This window comes from Carassius auratus, chromosome 31, assembly GCF_003368295.1.
Source record: "Carassius auratus strain Wakin chromosome 31, ASM336829v1, whole genome shotgun sequence".
Lineage (NCBI taxonomy): Eukaryota > Metazoa > Chordata > Actinopteri > Cypriniformes > Cyprinidae > Carassius > Carassius auratus.
This window is the reverse complement of record NC_039273.1, coordinates 21,100,854-21,123,935: the sequence shown is the minus strand read 5'-3', so window position 1 is coordinate 21,123,935 and position 23,082 is coordinate 21,100,854. Positions and strand designations below refer to the sequence as shown.

Below are 23,082 nucleotides of genomic sequence, written 5' to 3'. Positions count from 1 at the left end.
TCCCAATTATCAAAATCACAATTTTGGTCCATTTAAGAAAAGTCAGATGGGTTCAATTAAAAACAACGATCACTATTTTTATTATTACTTATTATTATTCAAATTATTTCAAATAGATGTAATATAAAATATTTTTTATATTTTTGGGATTCCTCTTCCTTTTCCAGGAAGCTTTTCAACGCTTCCTGTTCCAGCAGATGGCATGCTAAGACTTACATTTTGTAAAGAAATAACCAAAGCTGCACAATGCTGTGCTCCACCACTAGAGGCACTTAATATTTTTTGGCCCTTCAAGGAGTGGCACAGAAAACATGTAGCACCTTTTTATAAGAAGCATTAGTCTCTGCCAGTTCTCAGCTGTCATTGGATATACAGACAGAAAATTAGTCAGATATCTGGCAAGGATGTATAAAGCATGTTCCAAATATTACCAGCCGCTTATAGATGGATGTACATCAGAACTGTATGGTTTTATTCTGCATGCAATAACAAGAATATGTCTAACCTTGCTGTCATAATCCGAGGTGTTTACACAGGTTTTGATTATATAAAGGAGGGAATCAATCAGCCCTTCACAGCAACGCATCTGTCTTCTGGCTTCTTCTCCAGCTGAGCTCAGGTTCCTGAGACTCACACACACACACGTCAACATCATGTGGTCAACAATGCAATCTGCTTTAGATAAAACAATCATTCTCACTTGAAAATGCAAATAGTTATCAACTCTTGATGAGGAAGAGTAATGCAGCTACTACCAGTGATGTGCAAAACGATATATTTAAAAAAATCAACTAGTCAGCAGGTTATCTAAATGACTATTGATTAATCGATCTTAACAGGAAGCCCTGTATAATTAGGTTGGTACACCTGATCAGACGTTTTTTATATGAAACACACCTGAGGCAACCAGTGGTGTTCCTCAGCACCAAAGATGAGTGCAGTTTGAGTTTCTGGTCCTCTCGCTGAGGGGCCGCACCCCACCCCGAGTGAGGGATAATGACCGTGTTGGTAAGTGGCCCGAGAGCGTCCCGAGTGATTGTCATCTTCACAGAATCACATGACGACAGGTTCCACAACACTCCTGTCAAGGCATGACCCCAAAAACATAGTATATAATATATTAAATGCAAAGTGTCTCTTTAATATAAAATCAAGGAATCTATTATACATTTATTAATAAAATAAATAAATAAAAACGCTACTTACTGTACACTGGAAATTTTTTTCGTTTGACATTGACTTGACTTTATTATGCAAACACCATGTTAAAGTGAATTTTGCATTCAATGTCCCCTTCAACAATGGAGTTTGGATTGATAAGAGGGTGAATAAGAATTTTTAGGTGAACTCCTTTAGCTATAATAAGCAATTCAACACACTTGATTATTTAACATAGCTCATTTGAAAAAATGAGAGACACATTCAGAGGTGTGTAATAAAACTGTAAAGAGGCAGTGGGAGTGTAACAAAAATCCCGGAGATAGAGATCATTAACACAAACTAGTCCCTGTGGTTGTGAGTATGTGTGTGAGGTGTGAGTGGAAGAGAGCTCTGCCTTTGATGAGCAAACCTGCTGCCAGCCTCTGACAGTAAGAATACACTGTATACATCAAGAAAACTGCTTGGGAGAGTAGAATCTCCTCATATCTATCTAGCAATACTTGGGATATCCAGCTTGGAGAGAGTGTGCGTGCGTGCAAGTTTGTGTCAGCTCAGCTTTTAATCAAATACTTTGTCCCTCCTCATTAATCACAGCCACGAGTTCCATTGACTGTAATCTCTGTCAAATCTGAGCTTCACAGTGCAAACTGATCTCACCACAGAAAGCAAGTTGAAAAGAGCGAGAGGGAGAGAAAAAGCTGAAGAAAGCCTCTCTTATAGCAGTCAGACATGTGACCTCACACACCCACTCACCGGTTACGAGCTCTCGCACTTCAGCGTCTGGAGTTTTCCTCAACAGACGAACCAAAGCTGGGATTCCACCGGAATTCCTCACACACACTTTATTATCATCGGTGGCTTTTCCATACACTAGGTTCCGCAGAGCTCCGCAAGCATTCCGCTGAACTTCCAGGGTTTTGTGGTCGAGCAGATCCACCAGGTGCCGGATCCCCCCCAGTCGACACACCTGAAAACATACAGTAAGAGAGTGCAAGTGTTCACAGTTATGCTTCTGAGACGGGCTTTTCTGTCTCTTTATGCAGTCTGCAGATGCAAAGTAACTAAATACAAACATTTTCCAGTAGCTTGTTATTAATTGAACTGCTATTTCAAACACTGTAGTTTTTTCAGCAATGACCGATAATATACCCAACAATATAACATTGTAGCCAAGTGGACTTTTTTTTTTTCAAATTGATTCTCTTTAACCACTAATGCACTGGTTCGAGTCCCTACTTCTTACTTCTTTTACTGTATTTATTAAACACTGGTGTTCATTTATGGTTTCAAACCGCAGAATTTTATAATGTTATATTAGCTTTTTGAAACCTACGTTTATCCGTTCAAGTTTAATTTGCAAATTAAGATCCCCATTGTTTCTGGGTCAGAGAAATATTACTTTGATTATAAAAATAAACTACAATTACATATATATATATATATATATATATATATATATATATATATATATATATATATATATATATATATATATATTAGGGGTGTAACGGTTCACAAAATTCACGGTTCGGTTCGATACGATACACTGATGTCACGGTTCGGTTCGGTTCGGTTCGATACGTTTTAGATACAGCAAAATGTAAAAACATCTCAACTTTTCAGAATGCAGCAAGCGCACCGCGGGTCATGTGACAAGAACTAACCAATCAGCTTCATCCTTTCCCGTAACAACGTTGAGAGCTCAGCCAAGATGAAGGATCAGCTGATCATAGTTGTATATGGATTGCAATTTTGAAATAAATTTAGTAGCAGAGCTACTGCAAGCGATTTTTAGAGCTGAAAATCCATTTATCCTTCGCTGAAATTTCCGCGTCTCATGGAGAGAGCACGTCATTGTTGCTTAGCAAAGACAGACGCCTCATGAGCGCTTCTGCCCGAGCGCTTTGGAAAGGAGGAGAAAGACATACCGTTGTTTTTTTATCCACCACTCTCTTGCCATCACCATTATAGCTTAAAGGGAATCCAAAGTGCACCCAAACACCAGACCTGTTGGTTATTGGAGGATCTTCTCATTTCTAGTCTGTTAAACGCATTGGCTATTTTGCAACGAGCCTTCAGCGTGTACTGAGTGAGCGAGCGCCTGCTGAGTAGCCTAACATAAACATATAAGATGGTGTTTTTTTCTTCTTCGGGAGTGTCAGGGGCGTTGCCTGTTACGTTGTTTGGGTTATTGGCAGTGGCGTAGCCAGGGGAGGGGCCATGGGGGCACTGGCCCCTCCTGAAAACTGATTGGCCCCCCAGTGTGCCCCCACCCTTCTACTTGTCTGTCACTCACAAATTCAAATTATAATCTTTCAGCCTAGTAAATAACTCATGATTGCGTCGCGATGCTTCTCAACGAGGACCAAGAATAGCGAGCTGCTGTTTTCCAATGAAAAAAGCACCTATTTTAAATAGCTTATGTTTTTCGATTAGCGAGTTGTTGCAGTGCAAGAAGTGTTTGGTACTAACGTTAATGTCTTTCAGTGTTAGACAGACCAGGTTCGATTACAATGTTATCTCCTAGAGCAGACAGATGCTAATCATTATATTTACTATGCTCCTCTGATGCTGAATGTAAAAGGGGTTTACTGCGTTACGATTTACTTTTTTCTTTTTTTTGGCCGAACGCGCCGATATAGGCAACAATGCAATGTAAAGCAATGGTTTTAAAAAAAACTATAATAGCAATTCTAATAAAGTCATTATTGAATCATGCAGTCGATTAGCGACTTTTTTCATTCAAGTGAGGTGACGAAACAAATCGTGTAATGTTTATCTAACGCTCCACACTTGAGACTTTTTTTTTAAAGTCTATGGGTGTTTTTCTATCTATCTTTTTTACTGGTCAATTTTGAGATTTGGGGCTGTTTGTCTTCAGTAACGTCTTCTTTCAGACTTGTGGTGAAAAAAAAGTCCAAAATACACATATAGGTCTTTATTTTTCTACACCTTTAATCTATTTGCGTCTGTAGATTCCTAATAAATTCAGTTGCCGTTCTAAATCACCATGGTGCTCCGTGATTGCTGCCTGCACCATGGAAAGCTCTCTCTCTAGCTCTCTCCCTCCCTTCACAGAAGTTATTGACAAAACGTCATTTGATGACACCCAGAAACATTCTCAAAAAAATCATACATAATTATTTAATGCATGATTAAATAGCAAAATAAATAACTTATACTAAAATAACACTGGACTAATTAAGCTATTCTAAACTGTTTTATAGGATCCACATATTTTACATGTTAAATTAAAACTACCTTTTTGAACAAGTAGCTTTCTAACAAAGTATGGATATATTATATTTTTAAATCAATATGCTCAAGATTAATTAGCCTTGACATAAGTAGATTTTGTTTATTCATCAATGCAAATTTACTGCAAATGCTGCTATGCAAATTGAATGGGATGTGGATAATAAACAAAAACATATAATGAAATTATATTAAATTTATATTAGTTATATTAATTAATTAATTGTGTATATATTTCTTTGAATTATTAATGTTATTCTGCATTTATATAAATAAGGCTATTATATATATATATATATATATATATATATATATATATATATATATATATTATATAAGGCTATTATAAATAAATTATATTATTATTATTTGTGAGTTGTACACTATTCATACATTGGATTATTTTATTTATTACAGTTTTTCTTTCACTTTTGTAAAGTGAAAAGTTAATACAAATTGCATTTGATTTTTTTATTTATTTAGAGCAGTGAATAACTGCTATTAAAATATAATAGGGTATCACTGTTTATTACTGAGTTTAAAGGTTACTGAACTCTTGAAATGATTTGGATATACAGTTCAAACAACACAAGATTGGCCCCTCTGTATTAATCGTGGCCCCTCTTGTGCCCCCCAGTTGAAAAAATCCTAGAATCGCCCCTGGTTATTGGGCTACCTTGTTGAACGCATATCATTATATTTCTCTCTCTCTCTTTTTTTTTTTTTTTTTTCAAATATAATTAAATACTCCAACGAACCGTTCGGTATACATAATGCGTACCGCGTACCGAACCGAAAGCGTCGTACCGAACGGTTCAATACGAATACGCGTATCGTTACACCCCTAATATATATATATATATATATATATTATACGGTACAGTATATCTGATATGTTTTAGATTTAAAGGAACAATTTGTAAGATATTTGCAGTAAAATATCCAAAAACCACTAGGCTAGTGTTATATATTTTGTAGATAACAATATCTCTAATGTTTTCAAGTACTTGTAAAATCAAGAGAAAATTCCCATTCTAAACAGTGACACGGAGCAGTGCAGTCGCCTGTCAATGACGTGAGTTACCCTTTGTTACCGCCTTTACTGACGTAGAAACCACATGACAACAGTGTCGTGGACAAATGCGGAAGTAGCTTCGCGACAAACTTCAACTAGAAAGAGATGCCGATCTCGCTTGTGTTTTACTTGACAGGTGAGTTGTTTTGATTCGTATCTTTACAGAAAACGTATGCTATTATAACGATCAACAAGATTAGTATTATGGGGCATACAGGGCAAACACGGGGCATCACATCTCTAGACCCGCACGAGGACGCGTTTGATCCATCATCTGATCGTGTCTTTGCATTGACTTTGTATGTAATCTACTCACGCAAATCGTTTATAGTGCGCCCTTTCGTGTCAGGTCCTACAACCTTTACCTTTAAGGTTTGTGGTTGGTAAGACTTTTTTAATGTTTCTGAAAGAAGTCTCTTATGCTCACAAAGTCTGCATTTATTTGATACAAAATGCAGTAAAAAAGATGTAATTAAAAACATTATACTGTTAAATATTTTTAAATAACAAAATTGTTTACATTTTTATTTTAATATATTTTTAAATATAATGTATTCCAGTGATGGCAAAGCTGAATTTTTTGCAGCCATTACTCCAGTCTTGAGTGTCACATGATCTTTAGTTCAAGAAACATTCTGTATCATTATAAATGTTGAAACCGCTGTGGGAAAGCACTTATTTGAAGAAAAAATATAATAATTGCATCATCTTATTTTCTGTCTCTGTTCATTGGTACTTATGTTACTTATGAATTAACCTTTACTTATGAATTAAAGTGTCCTTGCCTTAAATTAAAAGTATAAATTTTTCAGACCTTAAACGTGTTTGAACATTAGTTTAAAATGTACAGTTATTATACATTTCGATGCCTCATCCTGCACTACACCGATTTATGTCCAAGATTGAAATATTGCTTTTTTTTCTCTCTTAATAGTTAGGCTTTGGTTTAGGCTTAAACTACAATAAGTCAACTGTACTTGAGAAGAACAGAAGACATGAATAGGAAGTACCTAGTAGTACAGCATGTGTGTGTGTGTGTGTGTGTGTGTGTGTGTGTGTGTGTGTGTGTGTGTGTGTGTGTAACCATACCTCTGCCTTTATGCGGTTGTCTCCATAGCAGAGGTGCTGTATATACGCTGCAGCATTGGCCTGGACAGAAGGGAAGTGATGCTGCAGCATTCGGATCACCTCTGGCAGCTCGGGGTCTCTCCAGGCAAACTCCCTGACCCCCCCACAGACACAGAGAAAACACACATACAAACGTGAAACATCTGACAAATAAATGTTTGCAGATTTGAATAAAATATACATAATTAATTTTTGTTTACATGTTTGCATGAGGAGGACAAATAACTAGACTCATAAAAAAATCTATCCAGCTTGGATTTTTTCCAATCGCATTTGTCATTCAAATATGCACTGCAAATGTGAATGAGCACTCAGGCGACCTGGTTTACATTTTCTGACAAGCTCTTGCTCTGTCTACAATATAAACATGCCCGGAAATATGATTACAAAGCAACACATGCACAGAAGTAGTGGAGGCTCAACAAATCAATTAAGTTTGAATAATGCAGCAAAAAGGGAAGACTCATGCTGGGTTATATTTACAAGTAAAGTCTTTATGCTTTAAATGTCAATGGCTCCAAATTATTTTTTAAAGCTTTCTGCAATGTTTCTGGAATCACTGGGTTCAGCTTTTCACCTGGGGTCTTTGTGAACACTGTCTATGGAAGGCGAGCGCGTGACGGCGTTGTCCACAGCAGCTGCATGTCTGGTGTAGTTCGAGTCGGTTTGGTGGTAATGGCCGGGGCGATAGGTGTCAGTCTGTGCTGCCATGGAGCCCACTGAGAATAATCCTCGCTGGTACCTCAGAGTGCTACACTGACTAGTGGTCCTTTGTAAAGTTCCAAACCCTGAGTGACAGAGTGAGCAGTGCAGACATAGTTAAGGTGAACACTGTGAAAATGTCAGAACTCATTTACAGAGTTTGCAGAGATAGCAGTGGTGCATGAAGGACATTCGTCACATACCTGTATTGTTTCTGGAGATAGCGCTCTGGGAGCCGTGCGTGGGGCTCTGGTACAGAGGGTTCTGGAAGGTTCTGTCTTCATAGATTGGCGTGACGTGGCAGTCAGGGGAGCGGGCGTCTTGGCCTAACTGGCTGTTCTGACTATAAGAGGTTTGCAAGCCTAGATGAAGGTCAGAGATTCACAACACTGTTATTTTAGTAAATTTTTTATTATTATTATTATTATTTTAATATATATATATATATATAAATGTCTACATAGCTTTTATTTAGTTTTAGTTATTTTAGTACGTACATAAACTTGGCTGAACTTTTTTATATTTTAGTTCATGTTCATTATAGTTCAAATAATGAAATAATTTCTTATTGTTTGTTTTAATTAATGATATTCCTGATTCACAGTCAGTAAATTTCATGAGTTTATTCATGTTTGAAGTCTCTTATGCTCACCAAGGATGCATTTTTATTAAAATAAAATAAAAACAGTAACATTGTGAAACATTATTTCAATTTAAAACAGATGTTTTCTATTTGAATATGTTTTTAAATACCATTTATTCCTGTTATAGCAAAGCTGAATTTTTAGTAGCCATTACTCCAGTCCAATTATTTATTAATTGCCATTATAATTCTATTTTTTTGCTGCTTGATGAATAAAGTTCAAAAGAACAGCATTTATTTGAAGTAAAAATATTTTGTTGATTATATATGTCTTTACTCTGACTGTGAAATTAATATGTCTATGCTGGATAAAAGTATTATTATTATTTTTTATTTTTTTTTAACAAATAAACCTAAATCTTACTTAACCCAAACTTCTAAATATTAGTGTATCACCGATTCAACAAAACTATAAAGCAGAATAACTTTTGTCAACACTGATAATAATAAGAAATGTTGCCTCAGCACCAAATCAGCACATTATAATGATTTCTGAAGGATGAAGAATACACCTAACCCAACCCGAAAACACTTAATAATAATAGACAAAATAAAAGCATAACAGACTTTTCAAAAACACTTTTAAAAATCTTAATCTTGAAAACAAGTTTACTCATTTATGCTAATTAGGCATCGGTCTAGCAAGTGAAATTTTTGTTCATGAGCTGTAATGAGCTGAGCTGTAAATCTACATAACGAAGACTTTCGTTTTGCTTCCCATAGGCAAATGAAACTCTCGAGAATTCAAGTGATGTAAATTGTATTTTATAAAAACAATCAGCTGTAATGAACCACTCCACCGGACTTCGCCACCCTCAGACGTTGAGAGATGATGACCTTGAACAAGGCAGTTTTTAGACTGAAAGAAGGCACTATGTTGTGTTGCTTTTAGTGACTTGAATGTCACTTTGCCTGACACAATCAGAGATACGTCCTTTTTAATTGTGCAATTTAGATGAATTAGTCTGAGGTTTCAGCCTTTTTCCCACACACATGATTTCATGGCAAACAGGATACAATAGATTTGCTCATGAACGCCTACCCAAAATTGCATACCCAATTATCTAACTCTTGCAGCATAATTACTGAATCTACTGACAAACCCTGTGAATGCTTGTACTGACATTGTACAGTATGCTCATTAGTGTATAATAGTCTTAAGAGCTGTAGTGCATGTATCACAATCAGAACTTTCAATGGAACACACCTGACCTCAACTCTTATCAGAAACCCGGATCACAATCTAAGCAGTCAAACATTGATCTCTGGCTTCAAACTATCATCTGACTATCATCAGAAATTGCGGACAGGCAGATATATTGACCAGTTTGATTAATTAGGCAATATTTGGCCATTGTGAGATAACTGCATCAGCTGATAACCATACTACAATGTTAGCTTTGCTGGCAAAGCTATTATCATTCCGTAGGGCTAAGGGAAAAAACGAAGATTTTTTTCCCCGATTAATTATGATACTCATCCTGAATGATTTTGATAGTGCTTTTTTAAAATCCCCAAAACATTTACTGTCTTTTTTCATTTCCTGCGTGAATATGTATTTGTACATCATTTTTGATTTGCAGAATCTCTGGAAAAGCCGAGGGTGAATGCGAGTTTGCAGTTGTACTCGTGAAGCAAGAAAAGGACGTTTTCTATTGTGAAATAATGACTAGAAAGGTATTCAAGGGCTGGATGCAAAAATAATGCAACCAGCTTAAAATCAGATTCTTTTTAGTGAATCAAAAACATCCAGTGTAGCCTGATTCCTCAGATGAATGACTTTCCATGAATTTCAAAAATCAAGCTGAAAAGTCTGAAAGACTTTTGCACTTTCAGAGAGAATTCATTTGTAACAAATATAATAAACCAAAATCTAGAGCTTGAGAATCAGAATCAGAATCTCAAAACCATGGTGCAGTGTTAATAATATGGTATGGAATGATTACCATTGTCAAAAACTATAGTGCTTAGTTATACCATGGTATTGCCATTGCACTTCGCGTTCAAGCAAATATTTTGCTTTTATCTCTGCCTTTATACTATGAATGAATGTTGATCCAGTGTAACATTAGCATAGAAATGACTCAATTGGATTCTCAAAGAAATTTTCTCACATGTCAATCACACACTGGCAGAATAATAAAGCCAACTGTGAACCGAACAAAGCTCCACAGCACGCTGGTCTGAAACAGCCATGCAGAATTCAGTGAGTTTGTCTTTCATAAATTTCCAATCACTTTATACATCTCTAAATTCAGCCATAGTTCTTTCTGAAGGGCCTGGAGTTAAATGCGCAGCTTTCAAAGGTTTTACATCATGCATGATCTACAGAGAAATACGGCATAAATGGGGCAGTAGGGCATATCTGAGAAAGTCATCTACAGAGCCAGAATGTGAGATTATCATCGGAGTAATCCTACAAAACACTAGAGCACACAAACATAAAGACTTGTGAGCATGCACACATGCACACACACACACAGTCAATATCCATGCAGCTCCAGTTTCATCTGGATGTATTGCAGATGAAATTGAGACTGTAATATGATTTTGAAACGATATACTATACAAGCCCTAGATTAATGCATCTCAGCACTTTCAATTCACAAATTCATATGCCCACACAGCATCTTGTAATCAGAGGGTTATGATCATTTGGGTAGGAGCAATTACTAGGATCCTTTTGCACTTTTATGATAACCAATTTGTGTCAGTCTTCCTGCATTTATGTTCCGAGATATGTGAAATTTTCTTAATGTTTTAACAGACAGTATACACTGTGTCAGAGGCTAAACTGTGAAATGCTTAATGAATTCTTTACCATTTTTTTTCCAAGTTTTAAGAATTCACCTCATGAGAGGATTTTCAGGAAAGAAATACCTTCTTATACCAGGGAAGATTTTATATAATCCGAACCAAACACACACTGATAAGTGACAGCATTACTAATCCTTGTATAATATAGTGCATATACAACGCTAAGAATGTTTCACACATATTCAAATCTGTGTCCTTAAAAAGTTTTTTTTTTTTTTTATGTTTTCAGAAAAGATCTCTTATTCTCACATCTTATGCATTTATTTAACAAAAAATGTAATCTTACTGACCCCAAACCTTTCAAAAGAGGTGTAATTTGGATACACTCCTATCCTTAACAATAACACCTGTAAAACATGAGTGTTTGTGTGTATTGTGTAGCCCACCTGTAAGGCTATCCGGTCTTGAAAGTACCATCCTCTCAAAGATGTCATAGGCCCGTGACCCAAAAGAAGTGTGAGTGCTGTCATATGCACGTGAATCGTGTTTCCCCAGGGTCCCGTACTGCTGAGGCTGAGCGGTCATACTGACCCGCAGGAGTTTTGGTGACTCAGACTCTGACTCCGTCCCATTTCCATGCCGTCCCAAGTAGCTGGAGTGTACTGGGTCGGGGGCGTGGCTGGAGGCAGGAGGCAAGCTTGTGCCAGGAAATATACTAGGTAGAGGACGGGGCTCTGAAACTATAGGTGAACCATAGGGGCTTCCGAGAGAGGTACGCAGAGGCTGACGTGATGCAGGTGGGGACGGGGTGTAGAGTGGGGATGGGGCACGAGAGGGAACAGAACTGACACGCCTCATGACACGGCCACTGCTGCCCACCTGAGAAACAGATTATTTTTTAGAAACAAACACTTTAGCCATCATAGATGCAAAATAGATGATAATACTGTTATAACTTTAAAAAATATCATAAGATGAATGATAAATCAGGATTTAGAGCAGCTGAGGACAAAAAAAGAAGGAAAACCACACTTCTTTGGGCTCTATCTATTCATGAACACTTCTACATTTAGCCTCAAAATTAAGCACAAAATTTACTACCACTAGCTCTTGCAATGCTGCCGGAAGCAGTCCATGCATGCAATGTATTTGAAGACGCAGCATTTTACAGTTTAATGATTATTTTATGTCCATTTTGACTTCTCAGGTGAGAAATTTTAAAAATAGATTGCTGATAAAACTGCACATCTATTCAGAAAAGCTAAATAACCTATGGAAAGTTTAATGAATCAATCATTGTCTCTGTGTGTATTTGTGTGTATACCTGTGCTGAGGCCTGTCCTTCAGCCCTGGAGCTCATGGCGAGGGTGGGGCTTCCACTGGGGGCGGAGCTTGTCGACTGGGACCTCCCTTCTGATCGTCTGGGCGTCACTGTGTTACTATAGTAACCACTCACCTCCTGATATCCACTATCTGAATATGAATTCATTTGAGTAGAGCTGCGTGAGTTTGGCGCAGACCCTGAAGCAAAGGAAATAGCAAGAAACAGGCACAAAAAATACTGAGATAGACAACATATTTTCTGTTCAGAAATGGTAAAATAATTATATTTGAACTATGGATTGCTAAGTTAAATACAAATTAAGCTCTATCAATAGAAACCATGGCCTGTTGTTGATTAATGATTACCTGTCTTTCACTTAAAAAAAATGAATGAGAAACATATACTTTCCTTGACAATTAACATAAACAGGTTTTGATACCAGCTTTACTGCAATATCGGTAATAGGTGCAACTGCATTATGTAAAAAGCACTGTTGGAAACGTTACTTTAAAAAAGTAATTAGTTATATTTACTCACTACTTGTTCCAAAAAGTTACTGGGTTAGTAACTGAATTACTCTATAATAAAAGTAACTCGTTACCACGGAAAGTAACTATTTGCGTAACTGTAAAAAAAAAAAAAAAAAAGTTGCTATGTGTGTCAAATAATTTTTTTTTTTTTTTTTTTTGGAGCAGTTTTCACAAGTCAGTTAAAATGAGTAGAACAGACAGGTGTTCGTACATAACTTTCAATATTTATTGCACGTCAACAGACAGCAAGAGTTTTATCCTGCACTTCCAAGTATTATCTTTGTAAGAAAAGTGTTTTTGGCCACTAGCTTTGTAGATGCGTGTCACATACTACATGTACACATTAAATGCACGTTCTTGCCTTTGGCCACAATGAATTTGAATAAGTGCTTATATCTCCACCTTGAAAATGCCGCTGGCGTAAAAACACTGGCTCTGATTGGCTACCATGAAACACATGACTCTGCCTTAGCCAATCATAATCACTTATCTTGTTATTAACCCACCTGCTCACTCGCTGTGTGAGCCAGGGGTGCGTACGGATTACATCGTTTATTAAATCAATGCAAAGTAACGCAACGGATTAACGGCCAGTAATGTTAACGGCATTATAACGACGGGAAAATTAATTAGTTAGATTACCCCGTTACTGAAAAAATAACGTCGTTACCTAACGCCGTTTAAAAGACTCCAAACACTGGTAAAAAGTAATTTAATGTCACATGTTGATGTAAACAGGAGAAAAGGAGATGTTCTTTAGTTAGCGTTAAAAATGAGTAGTTCACTTCCAGAACAAAAATTTACAGATAATGTACTCATCCCCTTATCAATCAAGATATTTATGTCTTTCTTTCATCAATCATAAAGAAATTATGGTCCCACTTTATATAAGGTGGCCTTAACTACTATGTACTTAAAAAAAGTACAATGTACTTATTGTGTTCATATTGTATTGTAAAACACTTTTGCTGCTATTGAGGTGGGATGGGGTAAGGTTAGGGAGAGGGTTGGAGGTATGGGTGAGTTTAAGGGCGGGTTAAGGTGTAAAGTATGGGTCAACAGTGTATTTATAAATGCAATTACAGAAATTAAATTCAGATGTAATTACATGTAGTTTTTTTAAAATATAAGTACAATGTAAAAACATTTATGTACACAATAAGTACATTATACTAATTATTAATTAAAATGTAAGTACATAGTAGTTAAGGCCACTTAATATAAAGTGGGTCCGAAATTATGTTTTTTTTTTTTTTTAGGAAAACATTTTACTTTGATACTGGCTGTTTAGTTGAATAATTATTTAACTAATTTATTTAATTATTTAAATTATTTTGAATAATTATAACTCTTGAAAAGTAATGTCTACCTAATTGAAAATTAACTGAAGGCTGCATGCTATTGTTTTCTTTTGATTGGTTAATGATTATATTAATATGTAAATAACCGAGTATGCACAATAAGATTTGTTAATTTTCACTGGTACTGGTATCATCAAATTACATATTTGTACTATAAAAGACCTCATGTGTACTGTACAGTAATTCTTTTAAAGTAGAAGCCTACCTGTAGATCACAAACATTTACCTGGTATTTGCTTTCTATACTGAATACAAAGTAATAAAAAGACATAACTACTGTACATGTACTGTTTGCATGAAGCAAACCTCGTTAACAATTATTACACCAGAAAAACAACCAGACTTCTATCCACCTATAAAAGATAGTCTGCTTCAAAAGGATTATAAAATATAATAAGCTTATTAAATGCAAGAGCATCCCATCTAGGTTTCCAATGTAGGTGTATAAAGACTTTTTACTGTTATAAGGAAGCATTCAATTTGTCTAAACATGGCAGTAAATACATTGATAATGTTACAAAAGAGTTGTATTTCAAATAAATGTTGTTCTTTTAAAAGAAATGTTCTTCTATTAATAACAAATGAGCAAATTTGAAAGATTTATGAAGGATCATGAGACACTAAAGAAGTAGTAGAGTAATGGAGTAATGGCTGCCGATAATTCAGATTTGCTTTGTCATCACAGGAATATACAAAATTGTAAAATGTTAAAATCTCTCTCTCTCTCTCTCTCTCTCTCTCTCTCTCTCTCTCTCTCTCTCTCTCTCTCTATATATATATATATATATATATATATATATATATATATATATATATATATATATATATATATATATATGTGTGTTTTTTTTCTTTTCATCAAATAAGAGACATCTTTCAAAAACATCAACAACAACAACATTCTTCTTAACTGCAGTGTATAAATTGAAACTATCTTCTGTGGTAATCATCAGCAGGCCAAAGATGCTGCCCATAGATCTTTAGTTGTATTCAACTTGGAATACTGCATAAAAACATCAGTATGAGTATAAACTGTTCACATAGAAGTGACAGAAGGCAATATGGAGTGTGAATGAACAGACCCTCACTTTCACGCAGGGAGATCTGTTCCAGTTCAGGAGAGTAGAGTAACCCCTGACCTCTGACCCCAAATGTGGGTGATGAGCAACCATTCGACTGCTTAGACACACCTGCACCTGGGGATTCTGATGACCAAAGGGTTAACATACTGTGAGCAGGGTTTAAGTATTTGAGAAAATTAGCAAGATACAGTTACCTTCATTCTTTGACATACCTAGAGGGAGCATTAGCCTACTGTAAAACATGCCACCTTTGCATTTACCCAAAATAAAAGTCCTTGACAGATAATCTACAATGCTTTCCGTCATTTACACAGATAAAAATGAGCTATCTGGTCTATTGTGTTTCCAGACTTTCTCACAATAAGATATGACAATAGGAATTAGAGCTAAAGTTAAGGGTAGAAAACAGTTCTAGCCACACAGTGAGGATTTGGAAGGAGAAAAAGAGATTCCAAATGTTCAGTGGAATAATTCATGGGATATTGTTCATTAAGTTGGGTGACCAGAACACAAGACCACAGTGTCTGGTGTCTATTTTAAAGCATGCAGAATAAAAAAGAAAAAGCCCAGAACTCTTGGCACAGTTCTTGCGATATCAAAGTCATATAAAAAATATTAAATATTAAATATTACAATGATTTTGCCAACATAGCAAAGCTCTGGGGCTTGTAACTAAACCATAACACACTGAGAAAAGAAAGGTCAGGCAAAAAATGTACACACAATTACGCATAACTGTCCTCTAAATGCTTCAGAGAGCCTTGAGTACAAAAATCAGCCAGCTCAGCCATCGAAGCTAAACTATGTGATCTGTGCTGTATGTATGTGACTGCAGGGCTGACTGAAATGTTAAAGCTCTTCTTGTTCTTATTTACAACAGGTGGCAAGAAAAATTAACAAGCAGGAAGAGAACTAGGCAAAAATACCTGCAGATCTCCACAGGAGGGACTTCTCAGAAGAGCTGGAAAAAAATGAAGACATGACAAAAGATGAAATTCATCTGAGGCATTATATGAAAGTAGTGCCTTTTTCAGTATAAGCTGATTTTAAAGTAACTTTTCAAAACATACTAATAGTGTTGTATAAGTGGTAATATATTATGCCATTAATTAAGTTTAATATATGTATAACACGGTTGACAGTTTTATAATTTAATTTGACATATTGTGCTTTAATTAAACTATTAACATCAGTCCAAGGATATGAAGCTAGAAAATGTTTATTAAAGAGACAATTTTATACTGATATTAAATATACACTTTTCAATTATTACTTGCTTACTACTAAAAATCATTGTAACTGGGTGGACATTTTACGATCCCCCTCACTATCCACACAACGAAACATAAGATAAATTAATACAACACTATATAAACTTTAATGGTGTATTCAGTATGTCTTTGCTAGTGATTCTCCTGTTCCATACATTGGAAAAGCACTATAATAAATGTGGTTCATTATCTAACTTTCAGTCTTCGAATCACTAGACCACACTACACAACTCGTGTAGCTACAGAAGCAAAGCCAATGAGTGTAAGGATTCTTTTTGACGTTTGCTTAAACACCACAGATCACATCATTTCAAGATGGCAAAATATAGAGAGGTATAATTAAAACCCTTTGAATAGAAAACTATTATTAGTATTGTTTTCATCTCTTGTGAATCTACACCACGCCAAAAACTTATGAATTTATTTCTTAATCTGTAAAACTTTTTTAAATTGGCACCATTTATTAAACTCGCCCTTATGCCATCCAAGATGTAGATGAGTTTGTTTCTTCATCACAACAGATTTGGAGAAATGGATCCTCTGCAGTGAATGGGTGCCGTCAGAATGAGAGTACAAACAGCTAATCAAAACCTCACAATGTGAATGTCACAGTGACATGAGTCCATAATCCACAATAACTCTCTATCCTGTAGTCCTCTCACATCAAAATCCACAACATATTGCTTTAGAACGGTTTTGGACTGTTCTCACTTTTAAACAGTGCTTGATCTGGGTATATTTCTCTCCTGTTTCAGGATTTTTTTCACTGCAGGAAGAAACATTATAGAGGACTCGTATTTTTACCAGAAGCAACAGTTTGTAGTCTAAAAATGTCTGAATGATAAATGTATTAAAAACAGTCAGCTTTTCACTTCACAAGATTTTAATGATGAACTAGAGTCGTGTGGACTACTTTTTTTCAGCTGTTTCAGAACTCCCATTCTGATGGCACCCATGTTCTGCAGAGGATCCTTTGGTGAGCAAGTGATGTACTGCTAAATTTCTCCAAATCTGTACCAGTCAGTTTGCATTAACAACAGCATTAACAAGATTTGAAAAGATGAAGAACTCATCTATAGTACATCTTGGATGGCATGAGTGTCAATACATTTTCAGCATATTAATACAATTAGTTCTAAACTACATATGTAAAGTATATAGAAAAAGTAAAGACAATGAACTAAATTTTAATTTCCTGCATACAACATTTGGACAATAAATAGATAGCGAATTAAAATAAATGTACTGTTGTTTTGTTGATGTGTTAGTTTGTGAATCACTGTGTACTGTGCAAGTCTAAAAGTTGGCATTAGCTAGTTCTATTTCTAGTTATTTTTCACACATTTAAGAGAAACACAAATGGCATCCGTTTTGTAGAATGACCCATCTCATCTTCCGATAAGTCAATGAAAAGCAAAAAGATCTGTTCCATTTGCCCAGCATTAGCAAACCATTACCAGTGAACATCAGTCACATTGTTACAGTCTACTGACCGTCACGTTCATCTCTCTGACACAGATTTTTAAAATCCTGTTCGGTTAATGACAAGGAATTAAAATACTTGTGCATTTGTAGGAACTGAAAAAGAGAGAAATCACAGGATATGTGGTATTGGGAGTTCAGGTTGAATAAATGAGAGAATGTAGACACCACTGTCTTAAAACAGCAGACGAGTGTCCGGTAATGCCTGCCAAAAAGCAAAACTGACTGCAACAGGAGGGGTCAAAGGACACCGGCCATCAGTGTACAGCGGCAGCTGAAAGGGGGCGCAGTGGGGACAGCAGGAATGCAGGAATGGGTTGCAGGGCACATGGTAGCAAGAATGCACACATGGACCTTCTTCAAACAAAAGGAAAAAAAGGTCCTGTATACTGCGGCAAAATAGCACAAGCCATCTGAAAAAAAACAAACAAAAAAAACAGAACACACACTCCTTCAAAGATGAGGAGAACAAACATGGCAGCTGACATGTGCATACACACATACAGGGCCCTATCATACACCCGGCGCAATGTGACGCAAGGCGCAGCGCTAGTGTGTTTGCTAGTTTCAGTCCGGCGCAGTTCGCATTTTTCCGTCCAGCGTCACGTCATTTAATTAGCAAATGCATTTGTGCGCCCATGGGCGTGCTGGTCTAAAAAAGAGGTGTGTTCTGGCGTGTGTTCAGAATATTATTGTGTAGGCTACATAAATATAAAAATGTAATGATGGATAGTCATTGCATGTATTAGAATTAGGCTTGCTATTTGCAATTCAGCCTATTACTACTTAAAATGATGATTGAAATTGGCATTTTTGAGTTTTTGTGGATTACTGCTTGTCCCGTAGATGATCGGTTTCAGTGCTTGAGAAACGTTCAGCTTTTATGCCATGTAAAAAGCGATCCACCATGGTCCAACATCTTGCTATAAAGGGAATGGGAGATTAACGTTACGCCCATAACTTATTAAGAGAATAGGGACAACCCATCCCAAAAATGCGCCCCGGTGCACGGACCGTTTATCCGTCATTAAAATAGCGAAAGTGGATTTGGACACGCCTTGAGTGCACCTGCGTCGTGCGCTTTACACTTTGCGTTTAGATCGTTAAAATAGGGCCCACAGACACAAAGAGTTCAATGTGGCAAAGCAAGAGCTGGCGAAAACCTATACTTCAGTTTAACCAGATAGAAAATAAATCTTTCTGAAGTGATGGCTGAAGCAAACCTCTCTGATTTATCAAGAGCACTCTTTCCATGACATTCATTAAATGAGAAACTTTCACAATGCCCTAAAGCTTGAATGTGTTTATTGTAAATTGACAAACACCCACTTTCCAAAAAGTAATTATTCAGTGAGGAAAGAGAGACAACTGTTTGCACTTCACTGCACACTTGTCCTTCATACTGACACACACCATGAGAAACTCAGAACAACGAGTATGTACACAGACTACATCTACTGTACAGTTAAATGTGTTTCACATGTAGGCAGGGGCGTGAGAATGATCCATTTATGTGTGGAGGGAGAGGGTTTAAATGCATAGTTGCCACGTATACACTCATATGAGATTCGTTTGAAGGCTTACAATAATATAAAAGTGCAATAATTAAGCATCCTCCTAAAACCTCATTGTGAAAATCATGTAACAATGTATATTATTTTGTTATTTTATTAATGGATTATTCAAATCAAAATTGGCTTGGTATCCTGCTTAAATCTGCTTTTGTGTTCCACTGAAGATAAGTCATGTAAAATATAAGGTGAGTACATGACCAAAAAATTCATTTTGTTTCAAGTACTGCCACTGCCAACTATAAAACCGCAAAAAAAACACATCAGCAAGAGTGATCAAATATTTACAATCATGCACATGTTTTTAGAGGGAAAACATACTGAGCAGGCCTCATGGTAATAACTAGAAAGCAGTACAGATGTTCTTCTCATAAATACAATCTGCCATCATTTACTCCAAACTTGTATGACAAAACAAGCAAAAACCCATGATGTTTGACGTCACTCATTTTAAACCTGGTTACGTGTCTCAAGACGCCATATTTAAATGTTAAGAAACACAAATAAGATTAAAGAGTCTGTTCTTCACACAAAGATATTGAACAGTGTATAAAATTTCATACAGGCTACTTTCATGACATTCTTTCAATATATATATATTAAAAAAAGGAAATGTACATTTTTAAATGAGCTCTTTCTTTAAATCAGACCTCTAAAATAAATTCCACTAGCAGAACACAAGTTTTTAATCATAGTGTTTTTCAATACTACCTCTTACCTGTCACTCACAGCACCTGGAGACTCCGCCCCCAACCTGCATCGCTCCAGCTGATTGGCCACAATCTGTCTCTCTTCTTCAAGTTCTCTGGTAAGCCGTTCAAACTGAAGCTCCTTCAAAAAAAGACAGGAGGGACAAAAACAATCATCAAAAACATATCCATAATGTGAAGGCAGTACACACATCATACCCGTTTCCAGTCACAACATTAATTTAGCTTCAGAATCCATTGTCTTTAAATCCTGTCTCTTTTCAGCTTCCATCCTGTCTCACTGCTTTTTGCTTCTGAATTTGTGGCCTCCCCCCCACTCTTGACTCTCTGTGTGAAATCCATGTGTGTTTGTTTATATGTGTGTGTGTGTGTGTGTGCGGAAGGCGAGAAGGCTGCACTGTTGGTCTGCCTCTCTGTGATAGAGACAGACTCGTTGATGCAGCTGTCCTTAAAGGAGACACACTCTCTCACACACATATAAACAGCTCACATTGCTGTTGTATTGACTATAGTGTTCTGAAGAGAAAAAATACCACTGTTGTGTCACTGCATATTTTCATGATTGCTTGCCATTGTTAGACTGCAACGAAACGATTCTGGAGCATTGTATATGCTCTGAAATAGATATTATATTCTGAAAGTATTGCAGGTTTCAAGCTGGCAAGCACTATAAGAGGTTGCAATTAATGTAGCCATTGAAAAGAAAGAGTATTGAGTGTTATTCTCCAGGCGAGATAAGTCAGGCAATGGCTATCTGCCTTGTGCCATGCTGTGAGCTACCAGCTGTACCAGGACTCTTCTATTCAACCTATTGTTCAGAGTGACAATACTTGCCTATGTCCTGATTCTGTCCAAGAGGAGCACAAAGAAACGACAAGACTTGACCACACAAATCACTGCAATCACACACACACCATGCAATGAAATCCATGCTGTGTTTTCTGGTGTCCTAGTGAAACATGTTAAGCCTGGTAATGGGATAATCAGTTAGATTTTAACAGAGACTCATAGCATTAATGAATGCTATCAGCATTAACCAGATTTGTAATGATTAAGCTAACAGTTCAATTAGTAATTTCCATGACACTGAACTGTGAAACAGATTAGAAGGACTGCGCATCAGACCTTATGTGAGAAACGTTAGAAAACATGTAAACAAGAATTCAGTTCCTAAAAATGTGCCTTGTAAAATAATAATAATAATAATAATAATTATATATATATATATATATATATATATATATATATATATATATATATATATATATATATATATATATACATACACACACACACACACACACACACACACACACATATATAAAATATAACAAAATAAGTAATTTGGTCAAATCTAGCTCATAAATTCCATGTAAACCTGATGTGAGAAAACTGGTTAATATGAATCTTGTTCTTAAGCAAAAAGGTTGATGAAATAATAAAAATTAAATTAACCCACACTGTACACAAACTGATGAAACAAGGTTATCAGCTCTAAAATTCAATGTAGACCAGATATTTGTGTCCTCAAAGGCAGCTTTCCTCACCCAAGAATTAATAATGCAAATATGACTTTTGACTAATGAGCAGAAGGTTGACTTAATACATCTCATATTTGAGTGACTATTCAGATTACAGCTACCCTACAGCCAGACACTGGCAGACGGAAACGGTGCGGCATACCTGCTCTTTAACAGAGGCCAGCAGGTTGGTGGTGGTGGCATCAGCCATGTTGTTGTTGTTGGATCTTCCGTCACCACTCAGCACCTCCCTTTCCTCCACAGGGCTTTGCCTGGGAGTAGGCATTCCCCCTGCACACAGGAACACAAAACACACAGCTATTATCATTTATATGCAGTGGCACTGATGCACTCTTGCTTTGCAAATACAGTCCAATATAACTCAATGTCCTACTAATTATTTAGATATAAAAAAAAACAATGTTTCCATTTTTCAAGCCATAGTTGTTGGGTTTAATGGTCAATCATGATGGGTTTAATGGCCGATGCTGATATTGATGTTACACACTATATCATTCATAAGTTTGGGGTCAGTGAGAATTATTTGTGTTTATTTATTTATTTATTTTTTAATTTTATTTACTTTTACTGTTCAGAAAAGACACATATTTATTTTAAAATGACAACTAAGACTTTTATAATGCTACAAAATATTAAAATATAAAAAAAAAAAAAACAATCCCTACAAAATTGATCATGATTAGACAAACAGTTTTCAACATTTGCAAACAAGCATGATATTAGAACGATTTTTAATGATTACGTGACATTGAAGACTGGAGTAATGCCTGCTGAAAATTCAGCTTTTACACATCACAGGAAAAACCCTAGAACGATTAAACTGGCAAGATATTGACTGACTAATTGGCCCAGCTGATATATAAGTAAATGACTTCCTTAAAGTCAACTTAAAACAGTAATCGGTACCCATTTTACTTCTATAGTGTGACAGGACTTGAAGTTATCAAGTTATCTTTTTATTAACTGTATCTTGAAAAGCAGGCAACCACTTTAAAGGAGGCTTTTTGACTGGAGGTCAAGTTCATCATCAAGAGCATCCTGACATAGCATCATTTACTATTTGATGGAATACTGGACAGGCAAACATTTTTTCTTTGGAATAATTTGAACTGCTGAATCGTGCACAATGACCAGCAACATGTTTAAAGCAAGCAAACAGGGAAACTTTTCATTTCATATCGATGGTGTACAAGAAAACAGCATGCAAATCTCTGTCCTATTCACTTTTATTAAGAAAGCCTGGAGTTCTTGGCAGCATTACGGCAGGGCAACAAGGGATATATTCCAACGTGTGTTCCAGCATCCCAGCATGCAACAGCATGACAAGACAACCTGTTCCCAATACCCTCCCCCAGCTGACAGCAAAAAATAGTATTATTAACAGATGTACTCTTTTCCTCATCCTGGATAGCTTTAATGCCTTTAAGATAAAAAGAATAGCATATTCTTCAGCTTTGTCTAGCTGCATTTTTGAAGTGATTTTGATGAG

The 23,082-nt window shown here is 36.2% G+C and overlaps 1 protein-coding gene across 2 annotated transcripts in view; it reads right to left on the bottom strand.

The window, feature by feature from the left end:
* Window positions 1–23,082, bottom strand: part of LOC113050811 (plakophilin-4) — a 33,346-nt gene that overhangs the window by 5,554 nt on the left and 4,710 nt on the right. The window contains exons 2-13 of one of the 2 annotated variants that reach the window (XM_026214128.1): window positions 21,736–21,863; window positions 20,061–20,173; window positions 15,945–15,979; window positions 15,019–15,141; window positions 12,046–12,242; window positions 11,168–11,600; window positions 7,525–7,683; window positions 7,197–7,407; window positions 6,581–6,713; window positions 1,915–2,128; window positions 898–1,081; window positions 506–623 (exon numbers count right to left, since the gene is read on the bottom strand). In XM_026214128.1, the coding sequence (XP_026069913.1) occupies window positions 506–623; window positions 898–1,081; window positions 1,915–2,128; window positions 6,581–6,713; window positions 7,197–7,407; window positions 7,525–7,683; window positions 11,168–11,600; window positions 12,046–12,242; window positions 15,019–15,141; window positions 15,945–15,979; window positions 20,061–20,173; window positions 21,736–21,858 (2,043 nt within the window). In that variant the 5' untranslated portion in view covers window positions 21,859–21,863. The remainder of the gene's footprint in view (window positions 1–505; window positions 624–897; window positions 1,082–1,914; window positions 2,129–6,580; window positions 6,714–7,196; window positions 7,408–7,524; window positions 7,684–11,167; window positions 11,601–12,045; window positions 12,243–15,018; window positions 15,142–15,944; window positions 15,980–20,060; window positions 20,174–21,735; window positions 21,864–23,082) is intronic. The other variant, XM_026214129.1, reaches the window with a different exon arrangement.